At 42.5% G+C, this 23,964-nt stretch overlaps 1 protein-coding gene across 5 annotated transcripts in view; it reads left to right on the top strand.

Annotated features, from left to right (window-relative positions):
• Positions 1-23,964, top strand: part of NCOA6 (nuclear receptor coactivator 6) — a 288,056-nt gene that overhangs the window by 109,863 nt on the left and 154,229 nt on the right. For all 5 annotated transcript variants that reach the window (XM_053713955.1, XM_053713638.1, XM_053713867.1 and 2 more), the window contains one exon: positions 3,920-4,985. In XM_053713955.1, coding sequence (XP_053569930.1) covers positions 3,920-4,985 — 1,066 coding nt within the window. The remainder of the gene's footprint in view (positions 1-3,919; positions 4,986-23,964) is intronic.

The raw sequence follows: 23,964 nt of genomic DNA, 5'->3' as shown, positions 1-23,964 counted from the left end.
TAATTCCGGATTCACGTTTTGAACCAATGCTTTGCATCTTCCGGAAACTGCATACTTTAAAATTATCACACCAGGTTTCCAAACTTTAGATCGTTGTGCTCAAAATACTCATGTTTTTTTTTTTTTTTTTACCTAGATGAGGCAGTATTACACACACAGCTTAATTTACTGCAAAGCATTATGCCATCTACATTTGGTAAATAATAACCCATCTGATAAGCAAGATACTCGCACACCCTAGAGGCCAGAGTTCTAAAACATTACCTAAAAACTATAGCGCTTTTCTGCTGTACTCCTTTTTCTTGCACGGTGGTCCTACGAAGTGTCTTTGGGACCCCAATACTTCACATTGAAATTTGTGAGCATTATCCTCTTTACAAAGCTTCACAAAATTTTCAGCATTTTAACATAACCCTACTGCATGCTTTGTCATTAATATCCTGTTCTTTATGTTTCTTGAGGAGGCAGTCATGGTTATGAGGATCAATTTAGTTGCTTGGAATCATCTTCTGCATTAGGTGCTCTCATGAAGAACATGAGATAAAATCTACTACTTACTAGTAAAACCCTTTCTTCTGACACAGCACATGAAGACCCCCCCTTTGGGTTTGGTGGTCTTGTTTCTTACAGTTTGGCTCTCTCCATTTTGTTTTTTTGGTCCACTTTTTCCTATGCTTTGCTGAAAGCTAAAACTGGAAGTAAGGGGGGGGGGGGGAGATACGTAGTGGTTTCCTTCTGAACAGCCAAATCTCAAGGCAATTTTTTTTACTTAAAGGGACATAATACTCATATGCTAAATCACTTGAAACTAATGCAGTATAACTGTAAAAAGCTGACAGGAAAATATCACCTGACCATCTCTATGTAAAAAAGGAAGATATTTTTTTTTTTTTTTTTTTTTTTTTTTTGAGTTTTCAAAGGGCTTTATTGTAGTATATTAATGTGTCACAACATAATTAAAGATTGTACAACATCCAGCATCATTGGGATATAAACACTTGAAATAAGAAACAATCTATGTAATAATCGTTGGTTATCATAAGCTGTTATGACTCTGAATATTGGTCTTTCATATAACAAGTAACACAAAGATCTACACTGGAACATCAATTAGTGATATAATGATTCTACCCATGTACCACCTCATACTATCGTGTAGTAACTTTACTGCCTGTGCACGGGAAGAAGGCATATTGCAGTGGATTTTCTTCAGGGATATGGCTATCTCAGCTAAGTAACATTTTAGTTATAACATCATATATTATGAGGTTTTGTGCATCAATTTATACAGTTTGTCTTTTCTGACCAGTCCCAGTCTCTTAAAGAACCTGTCTTGTTATTTTCCTCAGCGGCTCCGGCCGTAAGCCCCCCGAGGGTAATCAATTATTAGAAATGGGATTGGAAGGCATATACATGCTGCACTATACATTACAGCAGAACACATTATCACATTCAAACTCATAAAGACCTATAAACGCAACTGCCTTAATTAACTTAAACTTCAAGCAAAACTATATTTTACAATAAACTGACAGATGTCATTCCCCAGCAGCGTTCATTCAGGGTATATAGTGAAAGTAATTGAGAACTTTTGTAATTTCTCAACCTCCCCTGTCCGTTGGTGCCAGGGAGCTTCGTGCATGTGAGATCAGTGTAGCGTCCCCAGGGAGTCTGCCAGGATGAAACGTGAATCCCCCAAGGTCAATATTTGCAACTATATAGGGCAGGCTTGTATACTTTATGGGCCACATACCGCCTGTCTCATGGCAAGTATTTGTCAGAGGGCTGCTGCTAAATGCACCCGTCGGGTGATCACATAGCTCTTTCCAGGGATCCCTCCTGGGCCTCTTCGGGGTCAGGCCCGTAACTGAGGAGCGATCTGTCTGCGCAGCTCTTGGCTGTGTTCTGGTAGGCTTTTTCGGTGCTAGCGTCAGTTTATTGCCTCCCGTTAACTGGATCGTTTGGGGTCGGGCTTGATGGCGTGGTGCTGATGGAGGACTTGAGGAGAAGCCCTTAGGTGCGTGTGGCGCCCGCCTCTGCTTGACAGCAGAAGCAGGCAATATGGCTCCCTGTAATGCAGTATCTGTTAGTGCCATCTTCCCTGTTGCTCCGACTTCTTCTTGGGTGCCGGCAGTGGGGGTTTTCTCAGCAGACATCTGCAGGTTATCTATTGCGCCGATCTTATGTATCAAGAAGTCATAAGGGGCTCTTTCAATCATTGACTCCAAGAGTTTTTCAAGTTTCAAATAGTGTAGATTAAAGTATGTTTTCGTTTCTCCATTTTCTGTGGCGGCCATTTTACTGTGTAGGTTCTTGGTAGTTCTGCGTGTTCAGTGAACACTGTCTGCCTGGAACTTAATAACACTCTTCGCGTGTGCAGCAATTATGATGATGGCGGCACAAAGGTATTATAATGTCCAGTGTAGACGAGTACCCTCATATGTCTGAGGGGGGTGGCGTTGCCTATATGGGAGCCGCCGCTCTAGGCCTCTAACGTCCGATGCTGAGCTCCTGCTTCAATAATACAGCAAAACAGTAAAACAAGGTTCTGCTAGACAGAGTGGATAAGTATAAGTTGATTGATGCTGTTTCACTATAAATTCTCTCATATAATCAGCGGATTATTAAGAGATCCACAGGAGCACAGGAAAGTGCGACCATTCAAGATCAAGGTTCGGACACGCCCCCAGGAAGATATTTTTACTTCACAATTTCCTCAGCTCAGCAGATACTCAGCAGTAAGTTCTGAATAAAAAGTTATACTCCGCTGCTGCCCAGCTGCAGGTAAAAAAAAATATGAATAAATGAACTGCAGCATCAGCAGTGCTGAGGTCATGAACTCTTTTACTGTGATCTCATGAGATTTCATAGTAAACTTCCTTAAACTGAATAGGGAAATAATGAGTGCACAAGGCTCAACCCCTTAGCTGTCCCGGGACAGACATACTGATTTGCTGCTTAGATGTCCTTTACAATGGGATGTGGCTACCAAGAAACTTTTGAGGTAAAATAGCTTTCTTTTTTACATAGAGATGTTCAAGTGATATTTTCTAGTCCGTTTATTTACAGCTATACTGCATCACTTTCAAGTGTTTCAACATTTGGGTATTATGGCCCTTTAAAGTGACAAAATTAAATGTTTATGATTCAGATTCAGCATGTCATATTAAACAACTTTACATTTTACATCTATTATCAAATTTGCTTTGTCCTCTTGGTATCTTTTGTTAAAGAGTAAATCTGGGTAGGCTCATGAGCATGCATGTGTCTTTAGTATTCTATGGCAGCAGTGTTTTGCAACATTGTATGTAGCAGTATTATAAATTGTTGCAATCACTGCTGCCATTGAGTACTAAAAAAGTGTGCACGCTCTTGAGCTCATATAAGCCTACTTCGGCTTGGTTGATTTTCAACAAAGGATACCAATAGAACAAAGCAGATTTGATAACTAAAGCAAACTGAAAAGATGTTTAAAATAGTATATTTTATCTAAACCATAAACGTCTAATTTTGATTTAACTGTACCTTTAACTCAATCTTCTTGGATCAATTCCTGCTTGCTTTATGTGTTGTTATTCAGAAAATTATAATAGGGGTTTAATGGTTAGTTAATAAAAAATACCATTGCCACAATTATCCCACATGCTGGAGGTTAATATATGAAATTTTGCACGCAATAATTACCGAATAGTTTTTTCCTTATATGTCCAGATGATTAAAAACATCATATAGGAAATTAAAGTAACATCAAAGGGTGTTGCTAAAACCGTTTTGACTTTAGTAAAAAAAAAAAAAGCATTTTTCCCTTTACTTAGAAACAAAATAGTTTTAGGTTTTCATCTGTAATTTGCTTTGACAAGGTATTTGATATATAAAAAAAAATTATTGTTTGATCCTTAAAAGTATGTTTGTTCATTAGGTGGTCAGACAAATGGATCTTCTCACAATCAAATGCAGGCTTCTCATGGAGGACCCAGTCTGATGCAGACCAATCTGATGGGACTTCACAGCAACCTTAATAACCAGCTCGCTGGTGGCAGTGGGATGAACCAAATAAACATGGTTGGCTTGCATGGACAACCCCAGCAAGGACCACAGTCACAGCTTCTGGGCATGCACCAACAGATTATCTCCTCCCAAGGGCAGATGGTGAATATTCAAGGGCAGGCCCCTCTGAACACACACAGCCAATTAGTACTTTCCAGATCACAGCTTATGCCACAGACACAGATGATGGGAGCAGCTCAAAACCAAAATTTGGGTCAAGCTCCCCAAAGGATGACATCCCCCAAGCAAATGATTGCTCAACATAATCAAATGATGGCATCCCAGGGGCAAGCCATGATGCATCAGAACACAGTTATGGAGCAGATTATGCAGGGAAGCAAACAAGGATTTAACACCCAGAACCAATCAGGGAACATGGCAGGGCCTAGTCAAATAATCAGGGGACCAAATCAAAGTGTTCAAGGAAGCATGGTGCAGTTTTCAGGGCAAGCAGTTGCTCAGCAGGGAGTAGTAAACAGTAACTCTTCACCAGGATTGAGCTTACAAGGGCAAGTTCTCAGATCGACCGGGCCCAGCCCACATCTACAGCAGACACATGGAGATAACGTCACTCAAGGTGGGACTGATTTGGGTGCAATGCTACCTGACTTGTCTATGCAGCAAACTGGAAATATAGCTTCTCAACATTTGCAAAACATGCCTGGCAGTGGGCAACACTTTGGAGGGCATGGTCTGTCTTTCAGCTCTCCTTTTGCCCAGGGAGGCAATGGAGGACAAATGACATGTGGGCAAAATTCAGCTTTTCCTGTCAATAAAGATGTTACACTTACCAGCCCCTTGCTTGTGAATCTGCTTCAGAGTGACATCTCAGCTGGTCACTTTGGAGTAAATAATAAACAAAACACTACTGCAATCAAACCCAAGAAGAAAAAACCACCAAGAAAGAAAAAGGTCCAGCAGGGTGATGAACAGATGAGGTAAGTAACTAGTAGAATTTTAATGTAAGGGCTTTTTGTGTTATAGGCAAATAATTAATGTCTGCTTAGAGTACAAATTACATTTTAGGATGTCAAGCTTTCTATTACCATGCAGTCCAGCTAAGGCTAATCATGGTATTTGTTACTACATAACCAATATATTGAGATCTAATAGGTAAGTATTTCAATTGGATAGGTCTGATAAATAGTGCTCAGGCTTAATCTGCTGAATTAAATGACTGGCTATAATAGTATTGACTTTTTTATAGAATCTATGAGGTATCCACAGAATTAAGAATTGTCACAATCTGAGTTTGTGAGCACACTTTTATTTATGCTACTACAGGGGGCAGTGAAGGTAATTATCTTGGCTCTCCCTGCCTAATATTCACTAGTGATAACCCGCCTGGTTTACCACTATATAAGTGGCAGTGTTACCACAGGCCTCTCCAAATGTCGGTTTTGTAGGAGACTAAGGGCATGATTATCAAAAACTCGCTGGCATGGAGAGAACATTCTTTGGAAACTTTTTTTTTAGCATTATATTGTAATGTTTGTCTCTCCTTTACATCCGGAATCCTGCATAGCTAGATAAATAGTTATCAAGCTAAAATGTGCCTTTCTAAAATTCTTTGAGGTATGTCACAGTACTGACAAGATGTCTTAGATAATCTCGCTTTATCTGAGAGCTTTAGATCATCAGGCCTCAAGTCGGTCCACGACTATGTCTCTCCTTCAGTGTTCCCTGCAGAGAAGGTTGAATGGTCAGCTGTGGAGAGGTTTGGTTCTGGTAGGCACTGACATTTTAGGCCAGGCAATATGAAGTTAGTCGTGTGGACGTGCTTGTGCAAATTTATTTTCTTTTTTATGACACGATGAATCCACGGATCATCTTAATTACTAATGGGATATTCACCTCCTGGTCAGCAGGAGGCGGCAAAGAGCACCACAGAAGAGCTGTTAAATAGCTCCTCCCTTCCCTCCCATCCCAGTCATTCTCTTTGCCTACGTTAGTGATAGGAAGTGGTAAAGGGAGGTGTTAGTATAGATTCTTCAATCAAGTGTTTATTATTTTTAAAGTGGTGCAAGATTGTGCTGCTTTGTTCTAGGGTGTAGCCGTAGTCCATATCAGTCTCTACAGTAGAGCTTTGGTGGCTTTAGAGCAATGGGAACTTGTGGGACATAATTCTCACTGCGCCTCCCATACATTTATGCTGCCCTGTTTGTGAAAGTCTGAGGGAGAAAATACTCGGTACTTTTTATTTCCACAGGCCAATGTGAGGGAGAGGACCTCGCAAGCCGGGTGAGCTGCCTTTCTGCCGGGCAGATTTATGAGGTATGTGCTAATTTTTTATTTTTTGGGGTTGTACACAGAAAGATTGGCACTTATATAGTACAGCCGACCAGGAGCTTTGGCTCTTGTGTTCATGCAGTTACTACTCCCTACAGCTTATTACATGGTATAGCCGATCGGGAGCTTTAGCTCTTGTTTCCTGCAGTTGAAGGGCAGCCTCGGATCTGACAACTCCCTACGGCTTATTGCAGAGCTAGCCGACTGGGATTTTTCTTTTTCAAACTTCTAAGCTGCCATGTTAGGGGATAATTTCTGATGGCACTTTCTCTATTGAGGTATTTAGCCGTCCAGGAGATTTTTTAAGAATACGCCCACGATGGGCGAAGCTAAAGCGCACCGTTTTTTCCCAACCCTTTTTATCTGATGCGGAGCGATGGTGGGTCTCCTCTGCTGCGTTAGGTCACGCAGCAGAGAGGCTTCACATTCTAGTTTTAGATCTGCATATTCAACCGTATGGGTAGTACTTTAATTTTTCTCATGGCTGCCAGGTCTCCCATCCGGTGGCAAGCAATTAACTCAGCAGGACTTAGCTGAGGTCTGGGGATCTGTAGGTCTATTGTTAATACATTACAAATGTTATACAAAATAAAGCTCTTGAATTTATTTATTTTTTGAGACACACTATCATTAAAATTTTGCTACTCAGACTGTGAATACAGACGGTTGATGAAATGGATGTTTAGCAGAGTTAGCACGTTGCTTTTAACATTTAAAGGCACAGTACTGCTAGTCGGGATATTCAATTTATTTGATTAAAATGTGAATAATAATGACTTTTCTGTACCTCGTGTATGGAGAGGATTGACAGGTCAGAGATAAACATTCTGTTTAGAGCCAACATTGTCTCACATGCTATTAAAAATATAAGATGCATTGTGACAATGGTTTATTCATTCTGCAGCTTTTCTCCTCAAGTGTCCTAAAAACTTAGCGTCCATTCAACCAGATGTCCTGCACTTTCTCCATGGCTCCTCCTGGAGTTACCTTGCAAGTCATTGCCCACCTTTTATTTTTTACCAGACGGTCTCAAGGGCGTTGTCGGCTTTTCCCATGCTGCAGGGAGAGCGCAAGAGGAAAAAATTAACATTCAGTGAGCGTGGTTCCTGTCACGTTGTTGCTATTTCAAGGTCCCCTCGCAGATGCGAGGAAGAGGATACTTCGGTAGCATCTGAGGATAAAATCTCAGTTTCTGACAGTATAATTCCTCCTGCTGATACTGAAGTTGTATCTTTCAGGTTTAAGCGAGAACACCTCCGTCTGTTACTTAAGGAGGTTTTGGCTACTCAGGACGACAACGATACCATGGGGGTTGTCAATATTAGGTTGTACCAAGATCAAGGCTAAGGAATGGGAGAGAAGTACCCCTTTTTTCTTTTCTCAATTTCCTATGTATTTTTACCCATATCGGACTCTTCATGGAGTTCCGTCAGTCGGGACAATTTCTACGCTAGCCGGGAGTCCTGCTATTCCCATTGAGGATTGTTGTTCCCTTAAGGATCCTAGGTATAACAGAGGGGTTGCTCAATATTGGCAACCTATGGCTTGTCCACTGCGAAATGGACTTGAATGCACCAGTTCCTGTCTGAACTCGGAAGTTAAGCAGGTCCAGGCTTGGTCAGTACCCGGAAGACCGCCTGGGAACACCAGGTGCGGTAGGCTTATTATTGCCACTGTTGCTTATACAGCAGCATATTGGTTCATATGTTGTCTGGTTCCATTAGAGCAGACACTCTCTTCGAAGAAATCTAGGATAAAATAAAGGACTTTGAGCCGGTCATTTCCTTTCTTATAGATGCTTCCCTTCAAGTATTTAGCGGGAAGCTAAGATTTTAGGCTTACCATAGTGACACACGTTTTGGTTAAGATTACTTTTTAATTCCTTTCAAGTCTTCAAAGGAATTTTTCTACTTCTTCCTCTGAGACGGAGGGAGATTTTGGCTTTGAAGAATGTTTGGAGCCAGATAAGAGGCAAGGTGGCCTTACACTGGGTAGGAGACCTCTCCGACCTTGGAAAGAGTGAGTTCCTGTTTCCGATTCAGGAACGGAGTTTGGGATTTTATCCTATTCTCGTAATGGTTCCAGGGAACCTTCAGTACTATTTTAGATCTTTAGAATCTCGAATGTTAGATGTCAAGATTCTGATCAAATTCCTAAGGGTACCGTCCTTCAAGGTGGAAACTATTTGTTCCAATTTTATTTTGATCCAGGAGGGTCATTTTATGCAGACAGATTTAAAGAGACGCGTGCTTGCATTTTCACATTCTCAGGCAAGCATTCCCAATTGTGTCTTTGTCGGCCTTCCCACAGTTCCCAGAATTTTCTAATAGGAGTCTGGGTTTGATGTTGGCGGTGCTCGATTACGGGGCATTTATGGGGCGCCCTTTCTGGAAGACATTCTTGTCCAGGCGCAATGTTTTCAAGCAAGTTTCCTTATGGAAATGTTGTTATCCTTACTGTGATATCAAGCAGCAAGGTAAATTTGGTAAGGAGTTATTTAGTCATGGACAAAGGTAACCTTTTTGGGAACCATTAGATTCCATATAAATTAAGTTTTTTCCTGAAGGAAGTCAGGAAATTAAAGACTTTTTTGACTCTAGTCTATTTCTTCAGTCTTCTCCTCGGCCATTAGTGGCTCAGTGCAGGGCTGATGGTAGCGGCATGGGACATCATCCCGTTTGCTCGGTTCCTTCTCAGATCTCAGCAGGTTATCATGCTCAGGTTTTGGAACGGAGATTATACGGATTTGTCTCCTCGGAAGGAGACAAGGGTTTTCTTGAGGTGGTTGTCTCTGGATTATTCTTTCCAGGGAACCTGCTTTCGCAGACCATCTTGGCTGTCTGTGATAACAGACATTGACCTTCTGGGATGGGGAACAGTCTATGGTCCCCTAAAGGCTCAGGGAATTTTCACTCAGTAAGGTCTGGTTTTCCTATAATCATTCTGGAGCTGAGAGTGATCTTCAATACTATTTTGGCCTGGCCCCAGTTAGTCTTGGTCCAGTTTATCTAGTTCCAGTGTGACACATGTCTTCGGTTCATCAGGAAGAAACGAGGAGTTCCTTAGTGATAAGAGGTATCCAAGATAATTCATTGGGCAGAGGCCCATTCTTGATGTCTATCGTCAATCCACATCCCAGGGGTGGACTCTGGGAGGCGGACTTCATAAACAGGCAGACTTTTCAGCCGGGGGAGTGGCCAGGGACCCTCAGGTGGTTCTGTTAGACGCCCTAACAGAACCACCTCCTTCCGTTGAGGCAGGACCTTCTAATCAAGTGATCTTCCTTCACCCAAATCTAGTTTCTCTGAAGCTCACTGCTTGGAGATTGAAAGCTTAATTTTATCCAAGCAGGGTTTTCTGACTCGGTCATAGAGACCATGATTCAGGCTCGTAAGCCTGTAACTAGAAAGATTTACCATAAGATATGGCGTACATATTTCTATTGGTGTGAATCCAAGGGCTACTCATGGAGTAGAGTCAGTTTTCTTAGACTTTTGTCTTTTCTCCAAGAGGGTTTGGAGAAAGGATTATCAACAAGCTCCTTTATAGGTCAAATTTCTGTCTTATATATTTTGTTACACAAATATCTGGCAGATGTTCCAGATGTACAATCTTTTTGTCAGGCCTTGGTCAGGATCAGGCCTGTGTTCAAACCAGTTACTCCTCCAGGTTCTTCAAGGGGCTCCGTTTGAGCCTTCGCATTCCTTAGATATTAAGTTGTTATCTTGGAAAGTTTTATTCCTTGTTGTTATTTCTTCTGCTCAGAGAGTGTCAAAACTCTTGGCATTACAGTATTAGTCTCCTTATCTTATTTTCCATTCAGATAAGGTAGTTTTTACGTTCTAAATTAGGATTTCTTCCTAAGGTTGTTTCTAATTGAAACATTATTCAGGAGATTGTTGTTCCTTCGTTGTGTCCTAATCCTTCTCAGAAGGAAGGACTTCTGCACAATTTGGACGTGGTCCGTGCCTTAAAGCTTTTCTTTCAGACGACTAAGGTCTTTTGTCAGTCTTCTTCTTTGTTTATGGTTTTCTTAGGGAAACGTAAGGGACGGAAAGCTACGGCACCTTCTCTTTCTTTTTGGCTAAGGAGTATCATACGTTTTACATGTGAGACTGCTGGACAGCAACCTCTGGAGAGAGTTACGACTCATTCCACAAGGGCTGTCGCTTCCTCATGGGCATTCAAAAATGAAGCTTCTGTGGAACAGATTTGCAAGGCTGCAACTTGGTTCTCTCTTCACAATTTTTCTGAAATTCTACTAAATTGACACTTTTGCCTTGGCTGAGGCTACTTTTGGGAGCAAGTTTCTTCAAGCAGTGGTGCCTTCCGTTTAGGTTCCCTGTCTTGTCCCTCCCGTATCATCTGTGTACTCTTGCTTGGGTATTGAATCCCATTAGTAATTAAGATGATCCGTGGACTCATCGTGTCATAAAAAAGAAAAGAAAATTGATGCTTATCTGATAAATCTATTTCTTTTTTGACGCGATGAGTCCACGGCCCGCCCTGTTCTTGTAAGACAGGTTTTGGGTTATTGTAAACTTCAGACACCTCTGCACCTTGGCTTTTCCTTTCTTTCCTTAACTTCGGTCGAATGACTGGAGTGGGAAGGAAGGGAGGAGCTATTTAACAGCTCTGCTGTGGTGCTCTTTGCCGCCTCCTGCTGACACTCTATGGATCTATAAATTGGATTGTATTTTTCCAAAAGGTATGAACCGTGATATACATTTTAATGTTTTTCTCTAATTTTTTCTAATTTTCTCTAGATTCTACTATCCCCTTAAAATGAGCGTTGTGAAGAAAATCCCACTCCTCTAGATTTGTAACTATTTTGTAAATTTGATTTTGGTATGTTTGCACTTCATTGCAACTATGTAGCACTGTTAGACTTGTTTAGAGATGTAATTTTATATACTGACCACTAGCTGGTGTTTATATTCAAATGTTAGGCTTTGATGTAACTGAGCTAAAGGTATGATTGGTAACACCTGTGGTAATAGGTATTTAAGTAAGGTGACTAGTATACAAACTGTATTCGGATCGTCAGATCCTAACAAAAGTGCCATTATAATCCCCAATAATCTATTAGCACACGCACACCGCCATGCCTAACTTCATATTGCCTGACCAGAAATATCACATATAGCATAACCCCTTCATGAGAGAAGCTGGTGAGATAACAGCAGCCACAGTTGCCCAAGACAGCAGTATTTTTCACAGGTAGTCGTGCCATCTTTTCTGCAGGTAACACTGGAGGAGAGACTTCCACTGCTACTAATAAAATGATAAACTTGGGGAGTGGTCAGTTCTGTCCACCCTCCAAGGGTGGATGGTTCTCACTGGTGATTATTATCCAGTGGTAAGAGCCAAGATATTGAAATTGCAGTAATTGTGGTGTTAAAGGGATAAACAGGTAAAAATTGAAATGTTCATGGGTGCATTTTAATTTGAAATATAAGTATTTCTCTTGTAAAGGTGTATCCAGTCCACGGGTTCATCCATTACTTGTGGGATATTCTCCTTCCCAACAGGAAGCTGCAAGAGGACACCCACAGCAGAGCTGTCTATATAGCTCCTCCCCTAATTGCCACCCCCAGTCATTCTCTTGCAGCTCTCGACAAGAAAGGAAGTATCAAAAGAGATGTGGTGACTTAGTGTAGTTTTTACCTTCAATCAAAAAGTTTGTTATTTTTAAACGGTACCGGTGTTGTACTGTTTTTACTCTCAGGCAGAAATTGGAAGAAGACTTCTGCCTGGAGGTTTTGATGATCTTAGCGGTTTGTTACTAAGGTCCATTGCTGTTATCACACATAACTGAAGAGTATGGAAAGAAAACTTCAGTTGGGGGTACGGTCTACAGATTGCCTGCTTTGAGGTATGTTCAGTATATTTTTTTCTAGAGAGATAAGGTCTAGAAAATGCTGACAGTGCCTGATACAGTGATTTAACAACAACTGGGAACATGCTTGCAAAAAGGGATAATATTCATGTTAATACCTATATTACTTAGTGTAAAAACGTTTGCATGATTTATAGGGTGATAAATCTTTATTTGGGGCCTAATTTCCACATGGCTTGTTAGATTACTCCTAGGAGTAATTTTTTAAGGCCCTCTGACTTTGAGTGCATGGTGGGAGGGGCCTATTTTCGTTTTCAGGGACATCCAGCTTCCCTGAAGGAGTCCTCTGGCTTATAGGACCTCTATAGAGGGTTTTGTTCCTGCAAAAATCGTTTTTAAGGGGTTAATCATCCTTTTGCAAGTGGGTGCAATGCTGCTTTAGTCCCTTATACACACTGTAAAAATTTCGTAGAGTTTACTACTTTTTTTCACTGTTTTGCAGTTTATGTGGTAGTTTTTTCTCTTAAAGGCACAGTACCGTTTTTTATTATTGCTTTTTTCACATTTATTAAAGTGTTTTCCAAGCTTGCTGGTCTCATTACTAGTCTGTTAAACATGTCTGACATAGAGGAAACTCCTTGTTCATTATGTTTAGAAGCCATTGTGGAACCCCCTCTTAGAATGTGTACCAAATGCACTGACCTTTCTATAAGTTATAAAGACCATATTATGGCTTTTAAAGATTTATTACCTGAGGTTTCTGAGACGGACAAAAGGGAGGTTATGCCATCTAGCTCTCCCCACCTGTCAGAACCTATAACTCCCGCTCAAGGGACGCCAAGTACATCTAGCGCGTCCAATGCGTTTACTTTACAAGACATGGCGGCAGTTAGAAATCATACCCTCACAGAGGTATTGTCCAAACTGCCAGGGTTACAAGGAAAGCGAGACAGCTCTGGGGCTAGAACAAATACAGAGCTCTCTGACGCTTTAGTAGCTATGTCTGATATACCCTCACAATGTGCAGAAGTTGAAGCAGGAGAGCTTCTATCTGTGGGTGACTTCTCTGATTCAGGGAAGGCGTTACTTCAGTCTGACTCTGAAATGACAGCATTTAAATTTAAGCTTGAACACCTCCGCGTGTTGCTCAGGGAGGTTTTAGCGACTCTGGATGACTGTGACACCATTGTAGTCCCAGAGAAATTGTGTAAAATGGACAAATACTTTGCAGTTCCTGTTTACACTGATGATTTTCCAGTCCCTAAGAGGTTTTCAGAAATTATTACTAAGGAATGGGATAGACCAGGTGTGCCGTTCTCTCCCCCTCCTGCTTTTAAGAAAATGTTTCCTATAGATGCCGCTACACGGGACTTGTGGCAGACGGTCCCTAAGGTGGAGGGAGCAGTCTCTACCCTAGCTAAGCGTACAACTATTCCTGTCGAGGACAGTTGTGCTTTCCTCGATCCTATGGATAAGAAATTAGAGGGTTTCCTTAAGAAAATCTTTATACAACAAGGTTTTATTCTCCAGCCTCTTGCATGCATTGCCCCAGTCACTGCTGCAGCGGCTTTCTGGTTCGAGTCTCTGGAGGAGGCTTTACAGGTAGAGACCCCGTTGGATTATATCCTTGACATGCTTAAAGCTCTTAAGTTAGCCAATTCATTTATTTCTGACGCCGTTTTTCATTTAACCAAGCTAACGGCTAAAAATTCAGGTTTTGCCATTCAGGCATGTCGGGCGCTATGGCTTAAATCCTGGTCAGCTGATGTCACTTCAAAGTCTAAACTTCTCAATATCCCCTTCAAAGGGCAGACCCTATTTGGGCCTGGACTGAAGGAGATCATTTCTGATATTACTGGAGGAAAAGGCCACACCCTTCCCCAGGATAGGTCCAACAAGTTAAGGACCAAACAGACTAATTTTCGTTCCTTTCGAAACTTCAAGAGTGGCGCAGCTTCATCTTCCTCTTCTCTTCTACAAAACAAGAGGGAAATTTTGCCCAGTCGAAGCCAGTCTGGAGACCTAACCAGGCTTGGAACAAGGGGAAACAGGCCAAAAAGCCTGCTGCTGCCTCTAAGACAGCATGAAGGAGTAGCCCCCGATCCGGGACCGGATCTAGTGGGGGGCAGACTTTCTCTCTTCGCCCAGGCTTGGGCAAGAAACATCCAGGATCCCTGGGCTCTGGAGATTTTTTCCCAGGGATATCTTCTGGATTTCAAAGCTTCATCTCCAAAGGGGAGATTTAATCTCTCACAATTATCTGCAAACCAGATAAAGAGAGAGGCATTCTTACATTGCGTTCAAGACCTACTAGTTATGGGAGTGATCCACCCAGTTTCAAAGGAGGAACAGGGACAGGGCTTCTATTTAAATCTGTTTATAGTTCCCAAGAAAGAGGGAACTTTCAGACCAATCTTGGATCTCAAGATCCTAAACAAATTTCTCAGGGTCTCATCCTTCAAGATGGAGACTATTCGAACCATCCTACCTATGATCCAGGAGGGTCAATATATGACTACCGTGTATTTAAAGGATGCTTATCTACATATTCCAATACACAGGGATCATCATCAGTTTCTCAGGTTCCCCTTCCTAGACAGGCATTACCAGTTTGTGGCTCTTCCCTTCGGGTTAGCCATGGCACCAAGAATCTTTACGAAGGTTCTAGGGTCCCTTCTGACGGTTCTAAGACAGCTGGGTTTAACAGCAGTAGCCCCTTACCTAGACGACATCCTGATACAGTCGTCAACTTTTCAAATCGCCAGGTCCAATATGGACATTGTTCTGACATTCCTAAGGTCTCACGGGTGGAAGGTGAACGAAGGAAAGTTCTCTCTCACCTCTCACAAGAGTTTCCTTCCTAGGAACTCTGATAGATTCAGTAGAAATGAAAATTTATCTGACAGATGTCAGGTTGTCAAAACTTCTAACTTCCTGCCGTGCTCTTTATTCCATTTCTCGTCCATCAGTGGCTCAGTGTATGGAGGTAATCGGATTAATGGTAGCGGCAATGGACATAGTTCCGTTTGCCCGCCTACATCTCAGACCACTGCAACTTTGCATGCTCAATCAGTGGAATGGGGATTACACAGATTTGTCCCCTCTACTAAATCTGGATCAAGAGACCAGGGATTCTCTTCTTTGGTGGCTATCTCGGGTCCATGGACTATGGTAACGACAGATGCCAGTCTTCTGGGCTGGGGTGCAGTCTGGAATTCCCTGAAGGCTCAGGGTTCATGGACTCAGGAGGAGGCCCTCCTTTCGATAAACATTCTGGAACTAAGAGCGATATTCAATGCTCTTTAGGCTTGGCCTCAGCTAGCTGCGGTCAGGTTCATCAGATTTCAGTCTGACAACATCACGACTGTAGCCTATATCAACCATCAGGGGGGAACAAGGAGCCCCCTGGCAATGTTGGAGGTTTCAAAGATAATTCTATGGGCAGAGGTTCACTCTTGCCATCTCTCAGCTATCCATATCCCAGGAGTAGAGAACTGTGAGGCGGATTTTTCAAGTCGGCAGACTTTTCATCCGGGGGAGTGGGAGCTCCATCCAGAGGTGTTTGCCCAGTTGATCCAACTTTGGGGCAAACCAGAACTGGATCTCATGGCGTCTCGTCAGAACACCAAGCTTCCTTGTTACGGGTTCAGGGATTCCAAGGCAGCACTGATAGAGGCTCTAGCAGCGCCCTGGTCCTTCAGCCTGGCTTATGTGTTTCCACCGTTTCCGCTGCTCCCTCGTCTGATTGCCAAGATCAAGCAGGAGAGAGCTTCAGTGATCTTGATAGCCCCTGCGTGGACACCCAGGACTTGGTATGCAGATCTGGTGGACATGTCATCTACTACTTCAAGGTCCCTTCAAACATCCAAATCTAATTTCTCTACGTCTGACTGCTTGGAGATTGAACGCTTGATTCTATCAAAGCGTGGTTTTTCCGAATCTGTCATTGATACCTTAATTCAGGCTCGAAAGCCTGTCACCAGGAAAATCTATCATAAGATATGGTGTAAATATCTTCATTGGTGTGAATCCAAGGGTTACTCATGGAGTAAGGTCAGGATTCCTAGGATATTATCTTTTCTCCAAGAAGGATTGGAGAAGGGTTTGTCAGCTAGTTCCTTAAAGGGACAGATTTCTGCTCTGTCTATTCTTTTGCACAAACGTCTGGCTGAGGTTCCAGACGTTCAGGCGTTTTGTCAGGCTTTAGTTAGGATCAAGCCTGTGTTTAAACCTGTTGCTCCGCCATGGAGTTTAAATTTAGTTCTTAAAGTTCTTCAAGGGGTTCCGTTTGAACCTTTGCATTCCATAGATATTAAGCTTTTATCTTGGAAAGTTCTGTTTTTAGTAGCTATCTCCTTGGCTCGAAGAGTTTCGGAGTTATCTGCTTTACAATGTGATTCCCCTTATCTGATTTCCATGCAGATAAGGTAGTGTTTCGTACCAAACCTGGGTTTCTTCCTAAGGTGGTATCTAATAAGAATATCAATGAGGAGATTGTTGTTCCTTCACTATGTCCTAATCCTTCTTCAAAGAAGGAACGTCTATTACACAATCTTGATGTGGTTCGTGCTTTAAAGTTTTATTTACAAGCTACGAAGGATTTTCGTCAAACATCTGCTTTGTTTGTTGTCTACTCTGGACAGAGGAGAGGCCAAAAGGCTTCGGCAACTTCTCTTTCTTTTTGGCTAAGAAGTATAATACGCTTAGCTTATGAGACTGCTGGCCAGCAGCCTCCTGTAAGAATTACAGCTCATTCTACTAGAGCAGTAGCTTCCACATGGGCTTTTAAACATGAGGCCTCTGTTGAACAGATTTGTAAGGCGGCGACTTGGTCTTCGCTTCATACCTTTTCTAAATTCTATAAATTTGATACTTTTGCTTCTTCAGAGGCTATTTTTGGGAGAAAGGTCTTACAGGCAGTGGTGCCTTCCGTTTAAGTTCCTGCCTTGTCCCTCCCTTCATCAGTGTCCTAAAGCTTTGGTATTGGTATCCCACAAGTAATGGATGAACCCGTGGACTGGATACACCTTTACAAGAGAGCACTAAATTTATGCTTACCTGATAAATTTCTCTTGTGGTGTATCCAGTCCACGGCCCGACCTGTCATTTTAAGGCAGGTGTTTTTTATTTTTAAACTACAGTCACCACTGCACCCTATAGTTTCTCCTTTTTTTTTCTTGCTTTTCTTCGGTCGAATGACTGGGGGTGGCAGTTAGGGGAGGAGCTATATAGACAGCTCTGCTGTGGGTGTCCTCTTGCAGCTTGCTGTTGGGAAGGAGAATATCCCACAAGTAATGGATGAACCCGTGGACTGGATACACCACAAGAGAAATAAATTTATCAGGTAAGCATAAATTTTGTTTTTTGCAATATACTTCCATTATCAGAGAGCTGGCTGTGGTGTGTATTACTTCTGAAGAAGTCATTTCTTTCATGTAAGTGTCAAGAGTCCATGAGCTAGTGACGTATGGGATATACATTTATACCAAGAGGGGGCAAAGTATCCCAAACCTCAAAATGCCTATAAATATACCTCCCACCTCACACATGCCTTAGTTTTACAAACTTTGCCTTTAATGGAGGTGGTGAAGCAAGTTGTGCTTGATATCTTCTGTGAAAGGCGCTTCTAAGCATATTGAAGCCCAGTTCCTTTCTGAGTACAGTGTTTGTCTCAGGAATGTGAAGGGAGTATTGTCTGATGACGCCATGTTTTCACCTATGGGAAATCTATTCTAAGGCTCTCTGTAAATCGGTCGCAGGATTCATCTGCTGCCTCCCTTTACAGATCAACATTTTACTCCTTTACCATTACCTCTGCTGATATGTTTCAGTACTGGTTTGGCTGTCTGCTATATGTGTATGGGTGTCTTCTGGGTGGTAAGTATATATCATTTTTTTTAAGACACTCTCAGCTATGTTTGCCAATTCATTTTATAACGTTTTAAATGTATTTTGTATATATTTGCCATAAGTCAGGTCTGTGTATTTCCCTTTGCAACTTTCTAATTTACTCCTATTATCAATTTTTCTTTGTTCTCATGTTATCTTGATTTGAAAAAGCAGTAATTAAAGGTTAGGAGCCGGCCCATTTTTAGTTCAGAACCTTGGTAGAGCTTGCTGATTGGTTTGCTACATTCATCAGATGAAGGGAGTAGACATGGTTCTACATCATCTCCTTCTGTGTCTACACCAGTTTTGCCCACGCAGGAGGCACCTAGTACTTCTAGCGCGCCAATGCTTATTACCATGCAACAATTGACGGCTGTAATGGATAACTCCATAGCAAATATTTTATCCAAAATGCCTGCATATCAGAGAAAGCGCGATTGCTCTGTTTTAAACACTGAAGAGCAGGAGGGCGCTGATGATAATTGTTCTGTCATACCCTCACACCAATCTGAAGGGGCCATGAGGGAGGTTTTGTCAGATGGGGAAATTTCAGATTCAGGAAAAATTTCCCAACAGGCTGAACCTGATGTTGTGACATTTAAATTTAAATTAGAACATCTCCGCGCACTGCTTAAGGAGGTGTTATCTACTCTGGATGATTGTGACAACCTGGTCATTCCAGAAAAATTATGCAAGATGGACAAGTTCCTAGAGGTTCCGGTGCACCCCGACGCTTTTCCTATACCCAAGCGGGTGGCGGACATAGTGAATAAGGAATGGGAGAAGCCCGGCATACCTTTTGTTCCCCCTCCTATATTTAAGAAATTATTTCCTATGGTCGACCCCAGAAAGGACTTATGGCAGACAGTCCCTAAGGTCGAGGGGGCAGTTTCTACTCTAAACAAGCGCACTACTATTCCTATCGAGGATAATTGTGCTTTCAAAGATCCTATGGATAAAAAATTGGAGGGTTTGCTTAAAAAGATTTTTATACAGCAAGGTTACCTTCTTCAACCCATTTCGTGCATTGTTCCTGTCACTACAGCAGCGTGGTTCTGGTTCTAGGAACTAGAAAAGTCGCTCAGTAGGGAGACTCCATATGAGGAGGTTATGGACAGAGTTAACGCACTTAAGTTGGCTAACTCTTTTATTTTAGATGCCGCTTTGCAAATAGCTAGATTAGCGGCGAAAAATTCAGGGTTTGCAATTGTGGCGCACAGAGCGCTTTGGCTAAAGTCTTGGTCAGCGGATGTATCATCCAAGACAAAATTGCTTAATATCCCCATCAAGGGTAAAACTCTCTTCGGGCCAGAATTGAAAGAGATTATCTCAGACATCACTGGGGGAAAGGGACACGCCCTCCCACAAGATAGGCCTTTCAAAGCCAAGAATAAGTCTAATTTTCGTTCCTTTCGTAATTTCAGGAACGGACCGGGCTCTAATTCTGCATCCTCTAAACAAGAGGGTAATACCTCACAGACCAAACCAGCCTGGAAACCGATGCAAGGTTGGAACAAGGGTAAGCAGGCCAAGAAGCCTGCCGCTGCTAACAAGACAGCATGAAGGAGTAGCCTCCGATCCGGGACCGGATCTAGTGGGGGGCAGACTCTCTCTCTTTGCTCAGGCTTGGGCAAGAGATGTTCAGGATCCCTGGACGCTAGAAATAGTTTCTCAAGGTTATCTTCTGGAATTCAAGGAACTACCCCCAAGGGGAAGGTTCCACATGTCTCACTTATCCTCAAACCAAATAAAGAGACAGGCATTCTTACATTGTGTAGAAGACCTGTTAAAGATGGGAGTGATACACCCAGTTCCAACGGCGGAACAAGGAATGGGATTTTACTCAAATCTGTTTGTGGTTCCCAAAAAAGAGGGAACTTTCAGACCAATCCTGGATCTAAAGATCCTAATCAAATTTCTCAGAGTACCATCGTTCAAAATGGAAACCATTCGAACGATTCTACCCACAATTCAGGAAGGTCAATTTATGACTACCGTTAATCTAAAGGATGCGTATCTACATATCCCTATCCACAAGGAACATCATCAGTTCCTAAGGTTCGCCTTTCTGGACAAACATTACCAGTTTGTGGCCCTCCCATTCGGGTTAGCCACTGCTCCAAGGATTTTCACAAAGGTACTCGGATCCCTTCTAGCAGTTCTAGAAGGGGCATTGCAGTAGTACCGTACTTGGACGACATTCTAGTACAAGCGTCATCTCTTTCAAAGGCAAAGGCTCACTCAGACATCGTTGTGGCCTTTCTCAGATCTCACGGATGGAAGGTGAACATAGAAAAAAGTTCCCTGTCTCCGTCGACAAGAGTTCCCTTCTTGGGAACAATAATAGATTCCTTAGAAATGAGGATTTTCTTGACAGATGTCAGAAAGTCAAAACTTCTAAACGCTTGTCAAGTTCTTCATTCTATTCCTCGTCCTTCCGTAGCTCAGTGCATGGAAGTAGTAGGATTGATGGTTGCAGCAATGGACATAGTTCCTTTTGCGCGAATTCATCTAAGACCATTACAACTGTGCATGCTGAAACAGTGGAATGGGGATTATACAGACTTGTCTCCAGTGATTCAAGTAGATCAGAAGACCAGAGACTCACTCCGTTGGTGGCTAACCCAGGATCACCTATCCCAGGGAATGAGCTTCCGCAGTCCAGAGTGGGTCATTGTCACGACCGACGCCAGCCTAGTGGGCTGGGGCGCGGTCTGGGAATCCCTGAAAGCTCAGGGACTGTTGTCTCGGGAAGAGTCTCTTCTCCCGATAAACATTCTGGAACTAAGAGCGATATTCAATGCTCTCCAGACTTGGCCTCAGCTAGCAAAGGCCAGATTCATAAGATTCCAATCAGACAACATGACGACTGTTGCGTATCTCAATCATCAGGGGGGAACAAGGAGTTCCCTGGCGATGAAAGAATTGACCAAAATAATACAATGGGCGGAGAATCACTCCTGCCACCTATCTGCGATCCACATGCCAGGTGTGGAAAACTGGGAAGCGGATTATTTGAGTCGTCAGACATTTCATCCGAGGGAGTGGGAACTCCACCCGGAGATCTTTGCCCAGTTGACGCAACTATGGGGCATTCCAGATATGGATCTGATGGCGTCCCGTCAGAACTTCAAGGTTTCTTGCTACGGGTCCAGATCCAGGGATCCCAAGGCGACTCTAGTGGATGCACTAGTAGCGCCTTGGACCTTCAACCTAGCTTTTGTGTTTCCACCGTTTCCTCTCATTCCGAGGCTGGTAGCCAGGATCAAACAGGAGAGGGCCTCTGTGATCTTGATAGCTCCTGCGTGGCCACGGAGGACTTGATATGCAGACCTGGTGAATATGTCATCGGTTCCACCATGGAAGCTACCTTTCAGACAGGACCTTCTTGTTCAGGGTCCATTCGAACATCCAAATTTGGTCTCCCTCCAGCTGACGGCTTGGAGATTGAACGCTTGATTCTATCAAAGCGTGGGTTTTCAGATTCCGTGATAGATACTCTGGTTCAAGCCAGAAAACCTGTAACTAGAAAGATTTACCATAAAATATGGAAAATATATATCTGCTGGTGTGAATCCAAGGGATTCCCATGGAATAAGATAAAGATTCCTAGGATTCTTTCCTTTCTACAAGAAGGTTTGGATAAAGGATTATCTGCAAGTTCTCTAAAGGGACAGATTTCTGCTTTATCTGTCCTACTGCACAAACGACTGGCAGTTGTGCCAGATGTTCAAGCATTTGTTCAGGCTTTAGTTCGGATCAAGCCTGTTTACAGACCTTTGACTCCTCCCTGGAGTTTAAATCTAGTTCTTTCAGTTCTTCAAGGGGTTCCGTTTGAACCTTTACATTCCGTAGATATTAAGTTGTTATCTTGGAAAGTTTTGTTTTTGGTTGCTATTTCTTCTGCTAGAAGAGTTTCTGAGTTATCTGCTCTACAATGTACTCCACCCTATCTGGTGTTCCATTCAGATAAGGTTGTTTTGCGTACTAAGCCTGGTTTTCTACCAAAGGTTGTTTCCAACAAAAATATTAATCAGGAGATAGTTGTACCTTCTTTGTGTCCGAATCCAGTTTCAAAGAAGGAACGTTTGCTACGGAGATAGTTGTACCTTCTTTGTGTCCGAATCCAGTTTCAAAGAAGGAACGTTTGCTACACAATTTAGATGTAGTCCGTGCTCTAAAATTCTACTTAGAAGCTACGAAAGACTTCAGACAAACTTCTTCTCTGTTTGTCGTCTATTCTGGTAAAAGGAGAGGTCAAAAAGCAACTTCTACCTCTCTTTCTTTTTGGCTTAAAAGCATCATCCGATTGGCTTATGAGACTGCCGGACGGCAGCCTCCTGAAAGAATCACAGCTCACTCCACTAGGGCTGTAGCTTCCACATGGGCCTTCAAGAACGAGGCTTCTGTTGATCAGATATGTAAGGCAGCGACTTGGTCTTCACTGCACACTTTTGCCAAATTTTACAAATTTGATACTTTTGCTTCTTCGGAGGCTATTTTTGGGAGAAAGGTTTTGCAAGCCGTGGTGCCTTCCATTTAGGTGACCTGATTTGCTCCCTCCCTTCATCCGTGTCCTAAAGCTTTGGTATTGGTTCCCACAAGTAAGGATGACGCCGTGGACCGGACACACCAATGTTGGAGAAAACAGAATTTATGCTTACCTGATAAATTACTTTCTCCAACGGTGTGTCCGGTCCACGGCCCGCCCTGGTTTTTTAATCAGGTCCGATGAATTATTTTCTCTAACTACAGTCACCACGACACCATATGGTTTCTCCTATTTTTTCCTCCTGTCCGTCGGTCGAATGACTGGGGTGGGCGGAGCCTAGGAGGGACTATGTAGCCAGCTTTGCTGGGACTCTTTGCCATTTCCTGTTGGGGAAGAGATATTCCCACAAGTAAGGATGACGCCGTGGACCGGACACACCGTTGGAGAAAGTAATTTATCAGGTAAGCATAAATTCTGTTTTTACTCCGAATTATCAATTTTCTTTCATGTAATTGGCAAGAGTCCATGAGCTAGTGACATATGGGATATACAATCCTACCAGGAGGGGCAAAGTTTCCCAAACCTCAAAACGCCTATAAATACACCCCTCACCACACCCACAATTCAGTTTTACAAACTTTGCCTCCTATGGAGTTGGTGAAGTAAGTTTGTGCTAAGATTTCTGCGTTGATATGCGCTTCTCAGCATGTTGAAGCCCGGTTCCTCTCAGAGTACAGTGAATGTCAGAGGGATGTGAAGGGAATATCGCCTATTGAATGCAATGGTTTTCCTCACGGGGATCTATTTCATAGGTTCTCTGTTATCGGTCGTAGAGATTCATCTCCTACCTCCCTTTTCAGATCGACGATATACTCTTATATACCATTACCTCTACTGATTTTTGTTTCAGTACTGGTTTGGCTATATGTGGATGGGTGTCTTTTGGTAAGTATGTCTCATTTTCTTAAGACACTCTCAGCTATGGTTTGGCACTTTATATATAAAGTTCTAAATATATGTTTGTTCTGGTTTATCAGTATATTTCCTTTTTGCAGACTGTCAGTTTCATATCTGGGAAATGCTTTTATGAAGAAAAAAAAAAATCTTACCTGAGGTTTTCCATTTGACTCTTTCTATATTGCGGGCTGTAAATTTATTGCCTCATTCTTGGCGCGAGACTTTTTTGGCGTGAAAATTGTTTGTTTACGCAAATTTGTCATTTCCGGCGTCTTAGTTGGCGCCGAGTATTTTCACGAGGTTGCGTCATTTATGACGCTCGAGTTTCGTTCTGGACGTTTTTGGCGCCAAAAAATGTTTGTCGGTTTGTGATGCGTCATACTTGGCGCCAAACTTTTTTCATTATTTAAGACCTCATTCTTTTTGCCTCGGGTCTTTTTTTTTTTTTTTA

Source organism: Bombina bombina, chromosome 1 (assembly GCF_027579735.1).
Source record: "Bombina bombina isolate aBomBom1 chromosome 1, aBomBom1.pri, whole genome shotgun sequence".
Classification (NCBI taxonomy): Eukaryota; Metazoa; Chordata; class Amphibia; order Anura; family Bombinatoridae; genus Bombina; species Bombina bombina.
Note: the sequence above shows the minus strand (reverse complement) of the source record. Positions and strands in the feature narration are given on the sequence as shown.